Here is a 21,735-nt window from a genome sequence, read left to right as displayed (position 1 = left end):
CACATTTTCCCTTTCATCTCCCTTTTTTGGCAGGAAAGCTGGGGCATCTTCCTGCTGGATTTTACAAGCAGGAAATCAATCGCTGGGAGGTTCCCGCTGGGAGATTTGTGTCTCATGAAATTCATGCCGGGGGCAGAAGCAGACTGCAAGCAGGAGACGACAGCTCCGTCTTCCTCCCCTCGGCTGCTTTAATTGTTTGTAATGACTTAATAAGCAGTGCTAAACAGGGAAGCTGATCCTTCCCTGCAGAAAACACAGGCATGAGGCATTTTATCAGCTTTCCTAGGGCCTCTGTTTGGAATCATTGCTGTAATTTCTTCTCTACGGGCTCAGCCTTTGGAAATTGATAGGAAAAAAAACCTGCTATTGGATTCACGGTGTCAAAGCTACAATTGCTGAGCCAGAACCAAATCCATGCGATAACATTGGAGGGTAATATTATGGAGAAATGGCATAATTTACAGCCACACAAGGCTCTTTGCATACCAGGGAGAGGAAGAGCAATTAAATACAAAAACCAATGTTTGCAGAAGAATGAATGGAAATAGATGGGTAATTAGGCTGGAAATGAGGAGGAAACTTGTGCCCATCAGCAAGCACAGACATGGAGAGGAGATGGATGGAGATGCGCCCTGCATCCAGCAGCTCAATGGAGTAGGGCTCCAGACTTGGACTTTCTGCTGTTATGAAACTACTTGGGTCGCATTGATGTGTTTCTCTTTTCGAGGGGAGGTAGTCTGGAGTTCATTGCTTTTGTTGGATTTGGGTGGTGTTTCCCCAGCCTGCCTGCAGACCTCCTGATTCTCTCCCTGCTCTTTGCCTATGGCGCCTTCAGAGTTTTTCCCTTTGCACACTGGAAGGTCTTTGCTGCCTCTTGGCGTTGTACAGCTCAGGGGAAAGGGAAGCTCTTCCCTTCTCATTTTCCTGCTACAAAGAATCCTGTTCCTCTCTGAAGTAGCAAGAAGAAAAACTTTCTGTAAAGCTGACTGAGTCAAGCTGACTTCTCTTATCATTTGGAACAAAATAATGAAGTTATTTATGTTAAAAATAACTTTAGATTTTTGAAGAGGTCTTCTGAGAAAATATTTACCTTGGAGTGGGTATAGGAAGAAACTCTTTGCTTAGAACCACTCAGAGCAGTAGTTTGTGGGGTTTTTTTCCCAAAGAATAGATGCAATTATATGTTCAGGATTTCAAAAGAATACATATTAAATGTAGTGTACCAAATAAGCTCCAGGTGATCTTCCTTTGCTGTCAATAACTGAGTTACAGCACAGGACTGCTGCCAGCTCTGTGGGACAAAATGTTGCTTTCGGACCATTTTTGACAGAAGCCTTTGCAGCACAAATAGTTCCTATCATTCTTATCCTCATCTATTCATTGGCTTCAACTCTTCCTGCAGTTCTCCAAACCACTTTTCACTCTGCTGCTTGGAAATGGTGTTTGTTGGAAGCACACATTGCTGCCCAGGAGCATCTCCTGGGGATGTGGTCGGATGGGAGTTGGCCATTGGGCAGGGACCCCCCCAGGGCACAGCTGCTGCCCCATGCTGGGGCTGGGTCCCACCTCATCCCTTGTGTCCTTGCCTCTGGGTTTTGTCACAGCCTCATGGGGCTGTGTGGGACTCGATGTGACACTGTGACATGCACCTGAGCATCAACAAAGTGACACTTTAATGCTGCTGCTGTCGGCTTGTCAGGCAGTGCCCACACACTGTCTGAAGGCAGTTGGGGAGAAAAAGACAGAGGAATGCAGGGATGGAGTAGTGGATGGCACTGTCAGTAGCTGCTGAGGAACAAGGACGGGGGCCCTGCCAGGGTCAGGTGTAATCCAGGAGCAAAGCTTTGCAATGTGTGTTTATTATGGACAAAGAGGCCTGAAGCTCTCCTGAGGCTTCTCTTCCTTCGTGTGGATGGGTTGAGCAGCTTGGTGCATTAAAAACTGCTTGGCTCCCACTACAACTCAGACAACCCATGCAAAGCATTTCACTCTACATGCTGTTGCTGGTGGTGTGCTGAGAGGTGGCAGGTTTACATCAGCTAGTCTGGTTGTCAAAAATCCCTTCTGCCATCTCAGAGACAAAGCCCAGGCTGAAATGCTGCACAAGGGATTTGCACCCAGCCCATGTGTCAGGATTAAGTGGATTCTCTTCCATTTATTGTGGCAAGTCTCAGCTCCTCCAGCCTGGGAACTGCTTCATTCTGAGCTTCAGAACTACTCATGTCATATCCCCAAAAATGAAAAGGTTCCTGGTTATTGCATCGGGAGCCTCAGTGCATTTTTCTCATGGTCAGTGATGAACTCAGTGGAAATAATGATAGCAGCAAATAATAACCAAGCCAATATTCACTACCCACAATTAATTTCCTGCTTTGTACCCGCCTGTATCCAGCTTCCAGTTACCTTCTGGCCCTGCAGCTATCTGGAGTGCCGTGCTCAAACAAACACAGAAGGGTAAACCTCGTTCTGCAGTGCTTTGAGCAAACAGGAGCACGAGGAGATGGAGTGCATTTGGGGGCTGTAACAGCCCAGAAAGCGGTAGAGCAGTTTTATGTTATCTGTAGAGGTTTGAAAACATTGTTCCCCAAGCAATCTGTCTCTCTTTCTCTTCTTTCTGCCATCATAAATTGTGGAAGAGAGAGGAAAAAAAAAGAGAAAATAGCAGAGGTTTGATTAAATTGCCTTTTTCAGTCTTAAAACGGTGTCAGTTTGATGCCTGATATTTTAGAAACTGGATTAGTGGCATCTATTTCATCCCACCAGAGAGCTGGATTTAAGGCTTCCAACAACAGACACGCTGGATGCGCAAGAGAAGAGATTTCCATCCCTGGTATCTGATCACGCTATTTTAAGCAGCCAGATATAGAAATGCACCGGTGTAAACAGCAACAGAGAGAAAATGTTCCATCAAATGGGGAAAAACAAGAAAATGGGGATGGTAGCTCTTTCTGAAGAGTTCTGGTTGATTTTTTTAAGAGCACACACACGCAGAAAAGGAAAGAGTAAATGTTTAGTGTATTTCTTTCCTTGAAAGATGGAGATATTTAACAGAAATGTGTTTTTGAGGCTGTTGGTAAGCTTGGTGTGATTTTAGATCTGGGATGGAAGGGAGCAAATGTTTTGTTTTTCTGAGATGCTGAACTTGTATGGGAATGGCAAACATCCCACGTTGTTCTGTAGTGTGGATGGAACAGCAGCGTGCCCAGGGCAGGGAAAGAAAGCTATGGGGGTCTACAGCATCCACAGCATCACTCAGCACAGCTCTTCCCTTCTGCAAAGGTTTGTAACCTGAGGCAATCAGGGACTCCTGAGCTCTGTAGCTGGGGAAGTTAATCAATATAATTACCAACAAATGAACTTGCTCCTGTCCTATGAGCACAGGTGTGATGGGAATTAAAGAACCCCAGGAACACTTGCCCTTAGCAGGGAGGGAGAGAAAAGCTGACCTGTGTGTGGTAATCAGGCTTCCTGGGGAAGAAGGTAAGGAGCAATTAATGATGTGGGCTCTGCTTGGGGTCGGTTGCATTATTAGTACTTGTAAGTGAGGTCCCTGACCTGCTGCTATGGGCAGCACCAGCTGCACTTCACCTCCAGGACAGCCACCATCTCTCCCCTCTCCAGGTTTTGGATTGCCCTGTTTTCTGATACTCATTTTCTTTTTCCTGTCTCCTTCTCCTAGTTGCTGTATCTCCCAGGTGTGGCCCTGCTGATACACGAGGCTTTATTTTGTGTGCGGTGCAGGATTATCCTTAATAAGCCACGCTTCTCCTGAACTTTCCTCTCTTGCTCCCAGATTTTTGTCTCACATTGTGTTAAAGCATGGATTAGAAAGCCACCCAGTGGGCATAGAATGGATCAGGTATGTGGAGGAGGCACAGAGGTGCTCCTTGGGCTGTCTCTTCCTCTTCTCACTTGTGTTATTTGGAGTATACACTTAGCTCTTCCATCATCATCTGGGCTTGTTTCTGCTGTGGGTATCATGCTTACTATTAGCTGCTGCTTTTGTTGTTGTTTGTAGGCTTTTTTGGATCTGTTTCTTTTTCCTGCCTACCTCTGCTTTTCATTGAGTTGTTTACCTCCATTTAATGCCTTGTTGAAGTGAGCTATTTTCTTTACCTTGTATTGCTTAGTGGTTTTTCTTGCATTCCTCGTATTCTCCAAACTCAACTTCTCACTTGCCTTGTGGCTGTTACATGCCAGTTACATGAGTACCAATTAATTTTCTGCTGCTTGCCTTTATCCTTAGCAAAGGGCTGTGTGTCTTTCTAGGGTTGAGCTCATCTCATGTAAATGCCTTCTGAGATGCTACCTGGACAACTCCAGTGGGACAAAGCCTTGGTGCACACACTATGGGTGTACAGCAGTGACTCTCCATGCAAGGACAGGAATACCATTATCCAGCTTTTCCAGCACAAATTGGAGGCTCTTCATACTCCATGCCAGCAAAATATTCCCCCTTTGTATGAGGGCCAGAAAGCTGCAGCTTATGCAATGAAAATCTCTGATTTATTATAATTTGCAATGCTTTCATTAGAGCGGGAATGAGGCTAAAAGGATGTGCGTAACCTGCCCCTCTTTGTCTTAATGCCAGTAACGATGACACTGGGAAGCTGGTCAGAGGAGCGTAGTTGCTCTATCCTTAATTGTCCCCACGCAACTGTGGGTGATTCAATAAACGAGGCACGGCCAAGACCTTTCTCTCCTCTTATACTCATCAAGCAATCATCACCCCATCATGCTTTGGCTTCAAATATCTCATTAGCATCTGGCTGACCTTGGCTTTACTCCATGCAGGGAAAGCTGGAGGGGTGGGAATGCAGGGGATGGTGTGGGGATTGTGGCACAGTGACCAGTGCATCTGGTGCATCAAGGATGCTATAGAAATGTATAGAAATGCTTGTGCTGGGAAAAGCGATGGCAAATGGATTAAATGGGAGTTAAAAAGGATGAGGGCAACAAACTATTGCTGAGGAAAATATGGAGATTAAACAAACAAAAAAAGTGCCAGAGACTATAATTAACTGTATTACTGGTTCGTGACTCTGAAAATAATTGGCTATGTCATGAATGCTAGAAGTGATATAAAATGCTGTTAAGTGAGAGCGGGCTTTTAGTGAATAGTTGGACGAAACAAAGGAATACTGATTTTGGCAGAATTCTTATTCTAATTTAAGCAGGACTTCTTTCTTCTTTTCTCCCCTGAGATAATAGTCACATTGTATATATTGAAATACCTTCTCCATTAGCTCCTGCAGGAGCTGGATAAAGCTCTCATTCAGGTAAACTTTAATCCAACATGTCTGTGTAGTAATAGGTTAAATAGGAGCCATTAGAGTGTTGTAGGAAAGAGGATGTGCATAGGGCTGATACAACTAGCTCTGCTCTAAGTAGAAAGAGTAAATTAAGAGTGGATAAGCTATGAATTTTGTCAGAGCAATTATAATGTCTGATATTCTGAGGAGAATGTTGAACTAAATTAAGCAGAGTCTGTCTTTATTGGGAGCCACACTTTAAAACTGGGCTCTGCTAAAGAGGACTTTGTAGACCTGGCTCCGAACAGAGCTTCATTGAATCATTAAGGTTGGAAAGGATGATCAGGTTCAACTATCAACTCATCACCCATGCAGAGTTTTATGGCTTTGGTTCTTGGGCTGTAAAACTCCTGTAAAATGAACACTGAAGTTGTAACTTCACAGAGATCTAAGAGCCCCTACCTGAGAAAAGTCCCTGTGGATTTTGGAGACAGAAGCTCAGTGCACAAGCCATTAAACTGCATTAAAACACCATTTGTGGGATTACCTTCCAAGCACCATTCCATCAACCTGACATGTTCTTTGAGAAGGAACAAACTTTGCAAGACATATTTAAAAGAATTTCCCTGACAGGTTTACAGCTGTGAGGACATTAATAAACCCAAATGGCCGTTCACCAGGCAGTAGCCACAAAGCAATTATGTTTTGTCTGCAGGCAGCCTAATGAAACCAGCAGTTAATGACCGAAGTTGAAGAACTAAAACCAGCCCACTGCTCCACAGAGGAACTTAATTTTCTCACTGGCCATCCTATGCTGAGTGTTTTCTTGAAGTACTGGTTGATGCACAGGTAAAACTGTGTTATTATGGAAGAGCAACAATGCATATGGCTGCTCTGACCCCTGGGATCAGGGCTGATTTTCTCCTCTGGGTTTCAGCACAAAGGGGCTGAGGTCTGGTGACTCCACAAGTGTCCCAAACCCAGCAGAGTTGCGCACAGAGACTGCATGCACGGGCTGTGCTCTCTGCTGTTTCTCTCCTATCCAGCTGCTGCTTTCTGCAGTCTGGGAGGTGGAGGTTTGCATCCCTTCCTGCCCCAGCTCAAAGCAGAGATCGCAGTACCTATGTGGATCCCTTGCCCTTTGTGTGAATACTGATAAATCTCTAGATCAAAGTTATTCTGGAAGCTGCTGTTTTAATTATAATTCTGGGTTGCTTTTGATGCAGCTTTCCACTGGTGGTGAGCAAATTGTTTTCTCCTTTCTTTGAATGGTCTGTCAGTCTTTCAGTGCGTAATGAACAGCAGCATCTATTTAATCTTCATTACACAAATTACTCTCTGACGTCTAGCCTCTTTAGGTTCTTTCTTCAGCTCTAATCAGCATGCTCACTTCTATATGCTTTTAATTATTTCCACTGCTTTAACAGTGGACTTTTCAGCTCTGCCACCCACGTTTTGAGCCAGGTGCTGTGACTCACTTCATGGTGCAGGATGTTGGGATGTATGCAGCCCAAGTTACTCTTCCTCCATCCATGTACCTGCTAATGGTTTGTTATGAACTCTCCCGCTTGCTGAGCCCTCTCTCGTTGTTTGACCTCTTTCCTGAGTAACTGGGTGAGTCAGGATTTAATGTTCTCTCAGCTGTGAGTCTGAAGAGCCCTGGGTATGTTCTCCTTATCTTGTTCAGTCCATGTGATCCACACACCCTGCACATGTAGTATCTTCTCTTTGGAAGGTTTGGCTTGCCTGGCTGCTAGGATGCAGAGCTCTGGCTGTGAGCCTTTGGGCTCTCTCCTCTGCCAGATGTGCTTGTGTTCTTCTCGCTTTCTTTCTCATCTGATAGTTGTTTGGTTGAAGGCTTTGCAGGCAGGAAAGCATAAGAGGATTGCTAGGATGAAACAGGCTTGCCCTTGGATGTGATTCGTGAAGATTGGTTTTGAAATACTTTACACGTTAAATAAATCTTAATCTTTAAAGTAGTTGATCTGCTGCTACCTATCGAGGACTGAAATCATCGAGTTTCTGGTCTTTTCTTGAGTTGAACATACTATTGCACATATAAAACGTGTGAATGTTTGCTCACAGTGATCCTCTCTGGAAGAAACACAGTTGAGTTGAGTGCCCAAATGTACCTGGTTATGTTTTCCTCAGAACTGTCATTAGATGAGGTATGTGGGACTCATTTCTTTGAAGGAAGGCTGGGAGGAGGTGCTGCCTTCAGCAGGCCTCTATACCTCGCAGTCTGACAGTTGTGTTTCTGAAGAGCTTTATAATTTGTCCTTATTATGTTGTATGTGTGATTTAATGAAAGCATTTTTAATGAAAGACCCTTTCTGTGCCGTAATTGAGCTCTTAATCTTATCTGAAAGCAGAGAACAATCCCTTCAGAAATGGTGTTTGAATAACAGCTATTTGCATTTTCCACACACGGTGTCACCCAAGGGAGCTGCTCCCCTTTTAAGAGAAGACAATAAGTAGATTCCTTTGAGTTAAAAGTGTATCAGTGATGCTGTGTGGAGTAGATTTGAGAAGCAAACTGTCTTGCTTCCCAATAGAGCAAAAAAAAAACCTTTCCTGGTCCCAAAAAGAAAGAAGCGAGCTTTCACTTAGCAAGTACCTGAGACTTGATGCAGCTTGGTGCACGACAAATTGCACACAGCTGTGACAGCTGTCAGCAACACGAGATGATCTGAGCAGGTAAGAGTTGGCAGGAGGTAAAAATGGAAGCTATAAATCAACATGATCCTGAATAATTGTGAGGAAGGCAGCGCCGTCTATGAAGATGTCTCCTTCATCCTGAACCTTCAAAGGAGTCTTTACAAAAGCCTGTGGGAAACATCCTGCTTCTGAACAATCTGATCCTCCTAACTTGCTTTTTGCATTCAGAACTATGAGGTAAGAATGTTCAAAGAAGACTCAGCACAGGATTTTCTGTGATGACCCTGGTAGACTTTTCATGTGCTCTTGGTTAGAGGGGATCCAGAAGCCCCTTTTCCAGGCCAATGGGTCCCACTGACCTGAGCACTGGTGGAAATTTCCCAACCCAGTGCTGGATTGGCCCCAAAACAAAATGTGTGTGTTGAATTGCATCTATTGGCAAGGTGAGAAGCGTGTTGTGGGTGGTTTTTGTTTCATTTTGATCTTGCAGTGTGCAGGAGATATCCTAATTGAATACAGTGCTGTCTTCACTTGTGTTAAGATAAAACGTGATTATCTCAAGCTGCACCAGGGACGTTTCAGGTTGGATATTAGGAAAAACTTCTCCTGAAAGACTGGTAATGCATTGGCACAGGCTGCCAAGGGAGGTGGTGGGGTCATTGTCCTTGGAGATGTTCAGGAAACATGGAGAAATGGTGCTGATGAATGTGATTTTGGGGGACATGATGGGGATGGGTTGATGATTAGGCTCTGTGGTCTTTTCCAACCTCAGTGATTCTGTAGTTCTCAGCTTCTGCTTCTCCCTTCACCTCCTTGTACTGTTGCACACCCCTAGTATGAAGACCTGCTCACACCCACGGGTGCTCATGTCCCCAAGTGCCACCCAGCTGGTCCCTCTTGCACCCAGCACCTCCTTGGTACATTCAGTCCCATTAGCATCAGGTTGAGAATCCTGACCTGTACATCAGGGTCATCTCTATAGTCTTCATTAGTGTTTGTTTCCTAAGTCTTAACGGCATCAGATAACTTCCTTTTATAGTTTGGGTTATTCCTTGTGGTCCCCCATATTTACCCAGTGAATACTGGAAAAAAAGGGGCTAGAACTAAAGGTTTGGGGAATATTTAAAATGAATTCTTACATTTGACGGCTCTGCTTTTCATCTATTTAAGTTTCTTTCCACCCCCACCTCCCCTTTCTGTGTGTGTGTTTCTTCCTGTTTTGTCTGTTTTACTTTTTTCCCCCTATTTTTTATGCTAGCTGTATGCTATCTCCCTGACAAGCTCACAAAAGAAGCCTAAGGAACCAGCCAGCCAAGCAACAAGCCAGCCAAACTGATAAGGTAACAGATGTAGAGCACAAAGATCAAATAAATACACACAGCTCAGGAAATAGGCTTTGCAATGCAGCGCAAAAGCTCAATAGCTGAAGTGGGAGGCAAAGGGGAAACTCCTTTCTACACAGAGGAAAAAAATATTAATCTGATTGAATTCAAGGCTATATAGAGAAGAAAGAATATATCACCTCTTGGTAAATGCAAAGTCCTGCCAGGCCTCTGTGCTTCTAAGAGCACATGCAGCCTCTGCAGCCATGCCTTGCACATGTAGTCTCTGCTTTTTGGCTTGTTTGCTGGGCTCTGCCACTTGATGAATAATATGGAAATGTTTGAGTCAGGAAAAGCAATTAACAAACCAAGGGTAGGGCTTACCTGTACCAGACCTGGTGACTGCTGACCTCTGATAGTTGCTTTGTTCCCCATTTCTTAGCAATCTAACTCATTTCTAGCCTACTAGGAAAGAGATGATCCCTTAATTAAAATGTGTTTAATTATCAGCTTCGTTAGCCTGGATCGTGTTTCAGTGTTCTGGTACTGTAAGCAGAGATGTGACTTGTACTTATTGTCACTGAAATTGCAAAATGCCACCAGGTGGTTATTTTCTGGTACAGGCAGTGACTTATACCACAGTGTCACACAGATGGCCATAAACTCATGTCCCAGATTCAGTCTAATGACCTCTCTGGCCCTACATGCCATCCCAACCAAGACTGAAGACAAAGGGGCATTGCTAAATACCTGGGTCCCCATATCCAGCTTGCAGCTCATGCCTTGGATACATACAGACTTGCTCTCTTCGACCACTCCACGTTGCACATTGCCATTTTTTCATAGGAAAGCAAACAGTGTTTGCTTGAGCAAGGCCAATTTGCAAGCAGATTTCATTCGGAACAGGTCCTGCACAAAAGCGGAATCCAATCTCATAGCCATTGTTAGGTGCCTCTATTATTTCTCCGCTCATCATTGCTTTTCCGATACTTCATATGTAATTCCTCTTCAGCAGCGTGGTTCAAAGTTTCACAGATTTCAGATATCTCTTTGTTTTTTCTTTTCAATACTTGTATCTGCTGTGATACATTTCAATATCCTTGGATCTCTTTTTTAAAGTCTGGTTTTCCTGGGCTGATGGCTGTTTCTTTGAGCTGTAAATACTGCAATTCATGGAATTTCCTTATGTTTTCTTGCCCCATGAGGTCCCCTTATGATATCTCACTAAACATCTGAAATCTTCCTTTCCCATATTATGTAGGGGCTGGATTGGGATGTCCTAGTGTGGAAGCAGCGTCCATGGACAGAGCTGAGATGGCTCCAACCCAATGTACCTTAGCTAACAGGTGGCCATCCCAGTCTGTGGGAACTTTTCTTCCTTGTGGGCTCTGACAAAACTAAATCCTTGTATTTTAGCTGGAGGTGTGTTCTAACTAAATTTGTACTTTGATTTCTGAGAACTGGGAGCTTGAAATATCGAAAACCTGTGTGTTTCAACTACAGGATGAGCTGATCTGTGGGATTTGGGGTTGCTGAGGTGGTTCTGTTTTGTTGATTGAGAATACTGGGTTGTTAATGGCCAAATTCTCATTGGCAGGACTGGCCACGGGACCGAGGACTATCACAAACTGAGGATCATCTCCTGTTGGGAGGCATCAGCGTGGTGATGGTCATAGCTTTGCTCAGACCCAATGCACTGAGGATGATTTCCAACACTGATTAAGGCCTTTTTGCTGCCATATCAGCCAGAAAATCCCTCCCAGGGGCAGAGTTGTGCCACAGCCACCTTCCTCCAAGGGCATGGAGGATGTTAACAGAAATGAGGAGTGACCTACAAAGCCCAGCACCGTGATGGAAGGACTTGGTGATGTCTTCAGATGTGCAAGGTCTTTAGCTGCTGTCACAGTGGGTTTGGGGAGGTGGGGGAAGCCCCTGTGTGTCACCCTGAAGCTCAGGACTGGCTGTCCTGCAGAGCACAACATCCCCAAGGCAGAGTGCTGCTTTGCTTACAGGCATTGCAACAACGTGATGCCAAAGCATCCAATGTGCATCTTAACCAGGGAGAGCTGTGGAGGAAGGGGAGAAGAAAAGGCTCAATCAGTCCAGAAGATGCTTTGAAAGGGAGAAAAACTTGCTGCCAGGCTTCCTTTGGAGAGCAGTTCCACTCTTCCTTTTTCTCTCTTTCTTTTTTCGGTGCCATACTATTCCTTTGTGTCCAGAAGGCTGCAGGCATTTCAGATCTCTTCTTCAAGTCCTTGTTTCATTAAAAAAAAATAAATAAATAAAAGGAGAAAAAATAAAAGGCCTGCAGACTGTTTTCTTCTAAGGCTCAGCAAATGGGAAGTGCACAATGCAGCTGTCTCTAAGCTTCTCTTCTCCTGTCTGGGGGAGAAAGGAATTCGCCAAGCCCTAGAGCCTGACTCACTGGCTGTGTGAGCATGAATTAACCAGGAATGTTCGAGAATTATTCCTGAATAATTCATGAACCTGAATTAATCATGCATTTTCATGAATTATTCATGAATAACTCATGGAAATGCAAGGTTTATTCATGCTCCAAAAAACCCAAGGCTTTTTTCCTCTTCTCTTCTGCATTCTCTCCCTGTAAGAAACAGACCTGAAACAAGCTAAGGAATGTATATATATAATGTGTGTGTATGGGGGTAAAATAAGAGGAATAATAATGCTGAAACAAAACAACTAGGAAGAAAGAAAGGGATTTTAATTTTTATTCTATTTTTTTTTTGATGCAGTGAGGACAGCAGGTGGGAGCTTTCTAAGCCAGACAAAGGAGACCTGACAAGAAACTGCAGTGAAAGGACAAACCCAAGGCAAAGGAATGTCCGGTCACCTCCTTCCCTGGAGCAGGCAGCTGAGATCTGCATAGACAGGAAGCATTTTGCAAGACTCAACACCTGGAGCAGTGCTAACCAGGCAAGGATGGGGCTCTGTTATATCAAGATGTTGGACTCTCTTTCTTTCCCTCTCTCTCCCTTTCTCTGTTTGTGAATTTGTGTAGTTTTGTTGCATTTGATAAGGCAAGTGAGCAACTGGTAAGTGGGGCAGGAAGGAGCAGCAGCAGCTGTTGGACATCGGTGTTGCTTTATTTTCTTTAAATGTTAAAGAAAGGAAAAGTGTTTTAGAGAGCTTTTTTTGGGGGGGGAGGCTGGGGTTATTTGCTGTTTGGAATATTGACCTCTTTAAGACAGCTGTGTTCTTGTGAGGGAGGGATCTCAGCTGTTCATATACCTCAGTTTATTCAGGCTCTCTGTACCCTTCCTGGGTCTGCAGAGCATCCAGCCCTGTGGGAGAGGGATGTGGGGAGTGAGTTACCATAGGATTCACTGGTGCGTGGTGCTTCCCTCCTTATAAAAATAAATCCTAGAGTGTGTCTGGGTCAGGACTGGAGTGAGCCAGGTGTGCATTGTGCCAGCAGAGTGGGCTGGGGAGTGCTACAGCTTCCTCATGCAGCTTTGCTGCAGCTGAATGCTTGGAGAGGGGAGGAAGAAAGTTCTCCAGGGGGGAACTGAACCTCCCAGGTGAGGGGAATCTCAGCCAGACACAGCTTTAATAGGGATATGGAACCAGAATAGGACTTCTCTGCTCTGTGCCTCAGTTTCCCCGTGCATGAAATAGAGATAATTTGATGCCCTCCTTATCAAAGCAGTCTGACATTTACCAAACAAAACAGCTGTACAGGCAAAGGAATGATCCTTTCCTGGAATACACTGGGGTCTTTTAGAGTATTTTCTCTGCACTACCCTGATATTGCATAGATACAATCCTCCTCTGCGGCAAATTGCTGTAGCGAAGTTGAACTCAATTAAGCTGCGCTAATTCCTGCTGCAGAGGAACTAGCCTGTCCCTGTTTGGTGGCTCTTCTAGGCTCTGCTCAGCTCATCCCATGTGTCAGCTGGCCCTGCCTGACCTTGGGTGACACAACACGTGGCTGGAGATGCAGTTCTGCAAATGGAAAAGCATGTGGGCTTTTGTCCTGTTTGGTTCTGGGACAGCTCTCCAGGGATGGGTATGGGGACAAGTTAAGCACAGAAAGAGAGGATTCCTGCTCATGGTAGCAAATTGGAACTAGATAATCTGTAAGGTCTTTTCCAACCTAAGCCAGTCTATGGTTCAGTGAATAGGGAAGGAGAAATAACTGGTAGAAAAGACACATGGACACATGCTTTGTATCTCCAGGTCTCACTGCCTCAGGTAGAACTCCATTTGCAGAGCATTCCTGCTCCAGGTGGGCAGCCCTGATGTCGGCCAAGCTCTACGTGCTCATCAGCTGGCCTGATGGCAGCCGCGTCATCAGCATGGAGAACATCAAGGAGCCCCGCAAGCCCTTCCATCTCTATGCTGTGGGTGAGCAGGTGCTGGCCCGCTGCCCCGGCTTCAGTGGGCTTTACTGGGGTATTGTGGAAGGCATAAGTGGTGAGTGACACCCCTCCAGTTTGGGAGCTCACAATTTGGGGCTGCCTGGGAGCAGCCCTAAGAGAAGAATTTTGATGCTAAAATGTCCTCTCTTGCTACAGAGCATAAAGATGCTTTGGAGAAGAAGCTGCTGGAAGACAGACAACTCCTGGAGAAGTTAAGTGAGTTATGTCTTTGCTTTGGACCCTTTAATATGGTAGGATGAGGGTTTTGGTGAGAAAATAATTGAAGATTGCACCTTTCTGCCTTCAATGGTATTTCTGGGTGGGAGGCTGCTGAGTGTTCCAGCACAGCCCTGATATCAAGGTAAACAGCAGCACATGGGAGCAGGGAGATGCACAGCAAGGATACCCTATTAAACGGCTTGAGTATCTGCCTTTCTTTCAGAAGACGAACCAGCTGTCCATAGTATGATGCCACCCCAGCCAAAAAAATCCAGGAAAACCTTCCCAAAATGGACCCAGGTGAATGCATGCAGGAAATACCACACAGACAGGACTTACTCTGGGAAGCCACTGCTGCAGGCAGCTGAGCCTGGCCTGCCCTGCAGTGCTGGCAGCCCCTCCATCACCAAGGAGAGATGTTCCCTGGGGCCACCCCATCCCACCAGCACCTTCACCCCCCCAGCCACTTTTGTCAGCCTGGCTGTGCCAGGAACTTCCCAGAGTGAGGAGGACAGAGCTGGCACCACTACCAAAGGTAACTGTGGCTGTAAGTTGGGGCATTGACTTTTGGCTGTCTCCTGATGGGTGGGCTGGGCTAGGAATCTGTACAATAGCTAGGAGATCCCTGCTTTGCTTCACATCTGTGGGGTTAGGATTCCATCTTCTGGTCCTTTATACCAGGGAGGTCTCTTCCAGGAGGGCTGTCTAAAGGGAGATGCATGTGTGGGAGCATAGAGTGTCTGCTGTACCATGAACCAGCTGTTCCCCCTTGTCCATTCACTAGTGCATGTACTAAGGAGTTACAGAAATACCCCGGTGCATTATCTACTTGCTGGCTAACAGCAGTGACCAGAGGTACATTGGCTCTTCTTGCTTTGCCTGCTGTGTCTTTTGTAATGGAAACAGAAGAAGCCCTTCAGATACCTCCTCTATCTAAAAACAAAATCCTGCTTGTTTGATCCTGGAAAGCAGGTCTGGATTATTCTGTTTATGCAAAGGGTACAATGTGTTGCTGTGTAGTCTAGCAGGAGTGTTTAGGTAATTTGTTCTGGAGACAAAAGGATCCAGGTGCTGCCCTTGTCAACAGCGGGTTAGTTCAGCTTGTTCCCCATCCCTGCCTTTTAGATTACGTTGCCCTGGCAATGAAGAGGAAGTCAGATGGCATCTTGTCCCAATGTCAGCAACGCATCTGTCTGAACAGGTGAGACCTTAAAGTGTGGTGAGAACCTTGAATGTCTCATACTATGTAAATTAATTTCATACAGTGCAGTCTGACCACTCTGGTCCTTTATGTCCTGGTGGTGCTGTCTGAGTAGATGTTAATATAGACTTAAACCCAAAGCACTGAGGACAATGGCAGTTAATGTGACTACATTGATCCTGCAGAGTGAGCGACTCCCTTATTTTCTGGAGACCTGGTCCATTGGTGAGTCAAATGGGAGCTCCCAGCACTGGTGTGTGGGGCTTTCTCCACCTGGAAAGGGATACTCAGGAGGTTGTCTGTATGAGGAACCCCACTTACTTCCTCTTGATTTGCTCTGGTTTTGCTGTAAATGAAACCAGAGCTGACTTTGCTGTCAACCCTTGAATTCCAGATAATGCTCATCAAGAATGACCGCAGCAGGAGTGCGGAGCTTGTGGCATTGCTTTTTAGATTGCTTGTTTCTTCCAGCTGTGAAGACGAAAAGCTGGACACTGTGCAGGAGATGGATGGCTTTGAGAGAGTGCAGAAAAAATTTGCTCCCGGTGAAATGGAAAGGTAATTAGCCAAAGGAGGCACTTGTTCTTAATTGTATTTTCCTCCTTATAGGAAAGAATACTGAGTCTGCAGCTGGGTGACAAAATAGTGTCATTTTAGAGCCAAGAGCTGCTCAGTGTCTGTACAATCAGAGCCCAGCGTTTGTCCTGTTTGTAGAGCTCAGAGTTAGAGATGCAAGAAAGATCTAAAACAGTGCAAAAAAAACCACAGAGCTCTTGCTCATAACCATCAAAATGACACCTATCATGTTTGAGCATGACTGCATTGCTTGCTTTATTGCCCATTACTTCGATGACGTGTACCCAGTGATGAAATAGCTACTGGGGACATTTTTTACTGCCAAGAGACAGGTGCCAAAAATCACCTCATTGCACTTGCTTTGTCATTTCCTGCATGTCCATTCTTTCATACCGTGAATACATGCCTCCTGGGACTTGCAGGGCTGATATATTTCCTAAAACTTAGAAGAAAATTGAGCATCAAGGTCTCTTTGCATGCATGACAAAGTGAAGCTGGGGGTTAAACTCAGAACATTTTGGGGCTTCTGGAAAGCTCTGACCATGGCATTCTGTGCTCTTGCCTTGCTCCTGGCAAAATGGAGTGGGCTGGTGCTCTTGTCCTGTGCCCTTTTGCAGGAAGCAAACCAGCATGGTGTGGGTGGAGGTGTTTCAGCTTTAGCAATGGCTGTGTTGAGGCCGTGCTGTCTTTCCTGCCACCTCAAAGCCTATTATCCCTTGGTTTAATTTTCCAGGGAGAAGATAGAGCAGCTGGAAAGGATGGTCTCAGACCTCCAACAGGACGTTCTCTCTCTGAAGAAGAAGGTCCAGAGGCTGGAATCCCTGTCCTTCCAGGAGGAGCCCCACAGGCAGCCCTGCGAGGTGGTGGAGCTCTTCAATGGCTACACCAAGGAACAGCTCCGTGAAGCAATTCGCTTTGACCAGAAGATCAGCACTGCCTGCAAGACGCTGCTCTACAAGCTCTTCACGTCTGACTACATCCAGAGCCACTCCATCACGGGGCGCAGAGGCAACACTTTCCGAGAGGCAAAGCCCATGATGGATGAACGCTGCATCAAAATCATCAGGGTGCTGCTGAAACAGAAGTTTGGGGACCATCTCAGTGATACGGTGATCACGGAGAAGATACAAAACGTGCAGAAAGCTCTGAGGCAGAAGTTTAAGACAGAATGTCTCTGATATTGGGGTGATTTGGTGTCTCTGGCCCTACCCTTCTCATTGGTGCACCTGAGCATCCTGCCTAAAAATATCATATCTGCATTGCTGCTGCATTGGCTGTTTCCTCCTGAGGCACTGAGGATGATACAAACCTTTCACAAACATCTACTTGCATTAAGCAGAGGGAAGTTTGCTGAGCTTGGCTCCAGGTTTGCACATCTGCCAGCACTTCACCAGTTTTGTCCACTCCAGTCTGTGTTCCAGCCTCAACTCCTGGCTGGGTGTTGATCCTTGGGTCTTTTTGATGGACACACTCAAAGGATGGAGATTTCCCATTGGATCCAAGTGTGAATTGGTGAGCAAGCCTTGTTCTACCTTGCAGTGGTCACAGAAGGAGATTGGTGGTGGGGCAGGAGCTGTAGCCCCAAGAAAGCAGCAGCTCCATTCGCACAGGGACTTTGGAGCACCCAATGTGACTTCGCCCTGCGTGGCACAGCAGTCCCCTCATCCTGTGGATAACACCTACTCCGTTTTTGAACACTTACTGCAGCTTCTCGTGGTAACAGAAGGGCAGGCTCATTAACACAGTGCCATGAAACCTTCAGAGAGGGATTATTTCCTTTTATTTTCCCCCCTGTATTTTAATGTGGCTGTCTGGAAGAAGTGTCTGCACTAATGAAGTCTGCTGAAATAGAGAAGTTCTCCTATAGAAGTTGCATTGCAATGATTTCCTTTTAAAACTAGATAATCTCCATGGAGAAATCCTGCATCTTTCTGTGAATGGGGGCAAGCAATGGGGGCAAAAAGTGGCCAAACAGGTACAGCTTTCATTCAAAGATCAGACACATTGTGGTGCAGCCATTATAATTTAAGCACAGTGTTTGTATCTTAGCTAAGAAATTCCAGGTAGAATTGGCTTGTTTTGTTTTGGTTTTTTTTCCCCCTGTGTGAGAAGCTGTGAAAAAGGACTAGGAAAAAAAACATCCTGGCACTCATTTACCTGACAGGAGTGCTGCAAATTGCCAAACATTCCCTGATAGAAAAGTTACTCAGACATGAATTGTTTCTTGATTTTGAAGTTATTCAGACAAGGAGCTGTCAGTCGCTTTGAGTTAAAGTGTTCGGTTTAATTTATATATTTTTCTTTGTTTTTGGTTTTAATATCTTCACAGCCACGCAAGAAATAACAGTGCAAAACAAATGTACTGCAAAATAGGGTGGAAAAAAAAATAGTGTTATTTTCAGGATGTTCCTCCTTGCCTCCCTTTATCTAATTCTAAAAGCAGATCACTAAGGAAATACCCTGAGGCATTTTGCTTTTGGTGGCAAAAAGATTAGATGTGTTTAGTAGTCATGTTCCATTGCTGGAATCAATAACTGATGATATTTCTCCTGTTTCTCCTTCCTCTCAACCACGTGAAGGTGTCAGGGGTGGTTTCTTGTTAGCATGGACCTTGATGTGAGCAGCAGTTGAACCCAGTCACCTGGAGCCATGTATACCTCTGGTTTATGATGAGCAAAATTGCCCCAAACAGCCCTTAAAATGTGGCTGCCATTCCATTGGTGTGTTACTGAGGACCTCAGGTTGGCCTTACTGCTCAGGCAAGCACCCCAGGTGATGCTTTGAGTGTTGGCTTACCAAAGGGGAGGATCGAGGAGGCACAGGTAGCCTGATTTCAATGCACTTTGGCACCAGCACCTTGGGCTTTGTGCATCTCTGGTTTCCAGCTCCCCCAGCAGCAGGATGCAATGGTGAGGATGCTTCTTCAGAACTGCTAAACCCTGGGTGCTCTTTCTGCCTTTATCCAACTTCCTGGTGCTTCGCCACATCCCTTGCCAAGCTGCAGCCTGGAAAGCCAGCTCGCTAGTGTTACTTAGTAAAATATTAAAACACTGTGTTGCTTTCCTCCTTGCTGAGCTGCAGATCGTTACCATGAAAGGAGGTAGAAAGCAAACTGCAGGGACAGACTGACTGCAGGTACTGACGGCTCCTGAAACAAGATGTCTCTAATTAGCTCTGCTGGAAGCAGCTGAGCCTGGGAACCTTTCTGTCAAGAACCCCAGAATTCCCCCCAAATCAGGGCTGGGGTTATGGGCTGCTGGCTGCTGCCCAGCTCCATGTGCAGCAGCATCAGCACTAATGAGACCATGTTCAAATGGGCTCTTCCAGGTAATAAACTTTGTCCTCAGGCACTTCTGAAGGCTTTGATACAGCAGAGAGGGCTGAAGAAAGGCAATGCAGGTGGCATTTCATTAAACTTCATTTGTGAGGTATTTGTGGAGCCGAGACAGTGGCTGCAGGCTAATTGGGAGCACTCAGACACTGACGATCAAGCACCTGCACAAGGAAGCCAGGGCTCTCCTGCCCTGAACTCCAGCTCAGGCTAATCAGCCTCAGGAGGGGAGATCACAGCGCAGGGATGGGGCATCCCCTCGGGGGTGAAGGGTCAGGGAAGATGGAGGAGGAGGAGGGTTTGTGCCAGAGCCACTTCACCTGGGGATGTTCAAAGCCTGAATCCCTCTCTAAGTAATGAAGAGCAGCTTGACTACACTGTGTTAACCTTTCGCTTTAAAGGAATTACTGGGAGAAGCAGGACAGGTCTTTCTGCTGAGATGAATCAGGTGAAGACGTAACACCTTATTAAAAGCAGTGCTCCCATTCAGTGAATCCCCTAGAAAGTGTAGCACAGTTTAATGAAATCATGCAAATTGTGAGCATTGGTTTAAGGATTGATGCTGAAATGTAACTGAATCTTTTCTGGTGTTTTAATTAAGCTTTACAAAAGCAGGCTGCCTTTGCAAGAGCCCCAGGCAGCTGCCACCAGCTCCAGGAGATGCTCTGAGCTTGCTCCAAGCAGAATTAGTGATGGAAGTGCTTTGTGCTTAATTGTTCTGGATGCTCTATCAGCCAACCCAAGGAACTGGGATGCAAACCAGGGAGAGCTCAGCTGCACGGCCACAGAATGATAAAATGCCAAGCTGGGCTCTCTCAAAACTCTCATGTTCTTGTGGCATTCAGCACACAAAGAGCATCACAAGAAGTGAGTTTTTCTTGTTTTGTTCTGCTATGTCTTTATCTTATTTGGCTTTTAAAACACGGTGAAAGACAGAGAATGGAGGTGTGGGCCCACAGCCACCCAGGTATATTGCATTAATGGTTCTGATTTTTTTATTATTTATTATTTTTTACAGAAGTCCCTTTTCATCATCATTTTACGTTTTTTCTTGAAAGGATAACTGCATATTTTTGGAGAGAATGGCCACATACCTGGTAGGTGTGCAAATATATCAGATTTCATATCTTTCATCTCTCTGCTTCAGTTACATACTCATTACATGTGATTTTCACCAGTATTTCTCTGTTCATGATTACATTATTCAGCCTCATATCTCTCTATCTCCAGAATCTATTCAGAGTCAAATGGAACTGGGGAGATCATTATTAAAACACAGAAAGAGCAGAAATAAAATTAACCATGGCACCATTTGTCTGTGCACTGAATACACTGAGGAAATAAAAGGGCCTTGCACTTCTAATAAAATCTGGATATGAATTGCCTTGTGAGAGCTTAAATGAATTATATTCGGAGGCCAAAAAGAGAGAAAAGAAGCAGCTTGGTGCCCTCCAACTGTGGGTTGACTGCTTGCATTGCCTTGGTGGAAACCTGCCATAGAAGCTCCCAAGCCAGGTGGCATATTCTGCTTAGAGTCAGATTTGAGATTGCTTGAACAGTTGGGCCATACATCCACCTGCAGCTAGAGGCCATCCTGATGACATATGGATTTCATGGAGGTCACTGGCCCTCTGCCTTCTTCCTCCTGCAGGCTCAGCCTTTGTATTCATCCTTGCCCAGGTACCTAAATGGAGGGGGGGGAGGACAGGGGTGTGATGGCTTCTCAACCCAATGCTAACCCCATTCTAATCTTCCCAGGGTGAATTTGGGGCATAGATACAGCTTTTCAGCTTCTTCCCCTGTGCACAGGAAGATAAGGGTCGGTGGGACCATGCTCCAGCCATCCCCTTGTCAATAGCACATGCCTGTTGTCCCACAGCATCATACTCCTCCAGCCACATCATGCAGTTTGGAGGCATGTTCTCTCTTACTGGTATGTTTTATTAGGTGGGTTGGTTTTGTTGTTTTGTTTCTTTTTTCACTTGGCCAATGGAGTTAGGTGGAGCGATGGGAAGGAACTGTGTGCCTAACTCAGCAAGGGAGAAATTAGCACCCTGCAAAGCTGACGACTGCATGGTACTTATTGATTGCTTCTCATAGATACAAGCAGCAGAGCTCAGTGTTGGGCATGCATGGGGTGAGGATGATGCAGAACCAATGTACTCCTGCTAATGAATAATCGTTAAACTCTTATGATCCAAAGGAGATGGGAGTTTATTATCATTTCTATTAATTCTAGTAGCACTGTGCCCAGACACACAGAAGGTGGAGATGAATGAGTTCATGACCTATGTATTGCAGGCTAGACTTTATCCTGGTAGTGTGAAAAAAATACATCATTTCTTAAGCAAGAGGAGTGCTACAGTCACTGACTTCAATGGGGCAACAACACTGCTATTATAATTTCAATGTGTTTACTGGAATGGTGCTGGGAAAGGGTCAGATCCCTCTTCTGTATGTCTCACACTGAGGAGTTCGCTGTTTTCTAGGGGAGCTAGAACCAAGAGAAGCCATTGGGTTTGCGTTTTCTGGAAGTGCTGTCACTCTGTTCAATGCTGTTTCTGTTTTCCTTGCCTCGGAGTGGAAGAAACGAGCATCGGTGTTTTTGTGACGCTTCCAACGAGACCATTAGGGTGAAAAATGAAACCCATCAGTTTAATGAGTTGTTTGGGTAGGGGAACTGCAGCTTTTTGTAATCTTGCCATTAATCCAGCTAATTCCTATTTATATATTATACACTGCTGGTTTCATTTATAGCAAGGAGTGTGCTAGAACTTGTGCTTTCAGGAGGGAAATT

General features: G+C 45.4%; 1 protein-coding gene across 4 annotated transcripts; it reads left to right on the top strand.

Moving 5' to 3' along the window:
• The first annotated feature begins 10,829 nt into the window (after positions 1-10,829).
• LOC146757850 (uncharacterized) lies at positions 10,830-20,322 on the top strand. 4 transcript variants are annotated; one of them, XM_085519717.1, is made up of 8 exons: positions 10,830-11,118; positions 11,986-12,166; positions 13,430-13,666; positions 13,768-13,827; positions 14,054-14,365; positions 14,956-15,031; positions 15,503-15,589; positions 16,341-20,322. In XM_085519717.1, exons 3-8 carry the CDS (start codon positions 13,492-13,494, stop codon positions 16,783-16,785), a joined length of 1,155 nt encoding a protein of 384 aa, XP_085375843.1. In that variant the 5' UTR covers positions 10,830-11,118; positions 11,986-12,166; positions 13,430-13,491; the 3' UTR covers positions 16,786-20,322. The 4 variants fall into 4 exon arrangements, with proteins under 4 accessions (XP_085375843.1, XP_085375844.1, XP_085375842.1 ...); XM_085519718.1 differs by lacking the exon at positions 10,830-11,118 and adding an exon at positions 11,722-11,836; XM_085519716.1 differs by lacking the exon at positions 10,830-11,118 and adding an exon at positions 11,792-11,881.
• The last annotated feature ends 1,413 nt before the right edge of the window (positions 20,323-21,735 follow it).

The sequence above is a fragment of the Coturnix japonica genome, chromosome 19 (assembly GCF_054131305.1).
Source record: "Coturnix japonica strain WE chromosome 19, WE-NBRP24, whole genome shotgun sequence".
Taxonomy (NCBI): Eukaryota; Metazoa; Chordata; class Aves; order Galliformes; family Phasianidae; genus Coturnix; species Coturnix japonica.
Note: the sequence above shows the minus strand (reverse complement) of the source record. Positions and strands in the feature narration are given on the sequence as shown.

Bases quoted from the DNA above. Each gene is read 5' to 3' on its own strand.
- LOC146757850 (XM_085519715.1), top strand. From the start codon at position 13,405: ATGGACACATGCTTTGTATCTCCAGGTCTCACTGCCTCAGGTAGAACT. The intron at 13,667-13,767 runs GTGAGTGACACC...CTCTTGCTACAG, and splicing joins TATTGTGGAAGGCATAAGTG to AGCATAAAGATGCTTTGGAG. The intron at 13,828-14,053 runs GTGAGTTATGTC...CCTTTCTTTCAG, and splicing joins ACAACTCCTGGAGAAGTTAA to AAGACGAACCAGCTGTCCAT.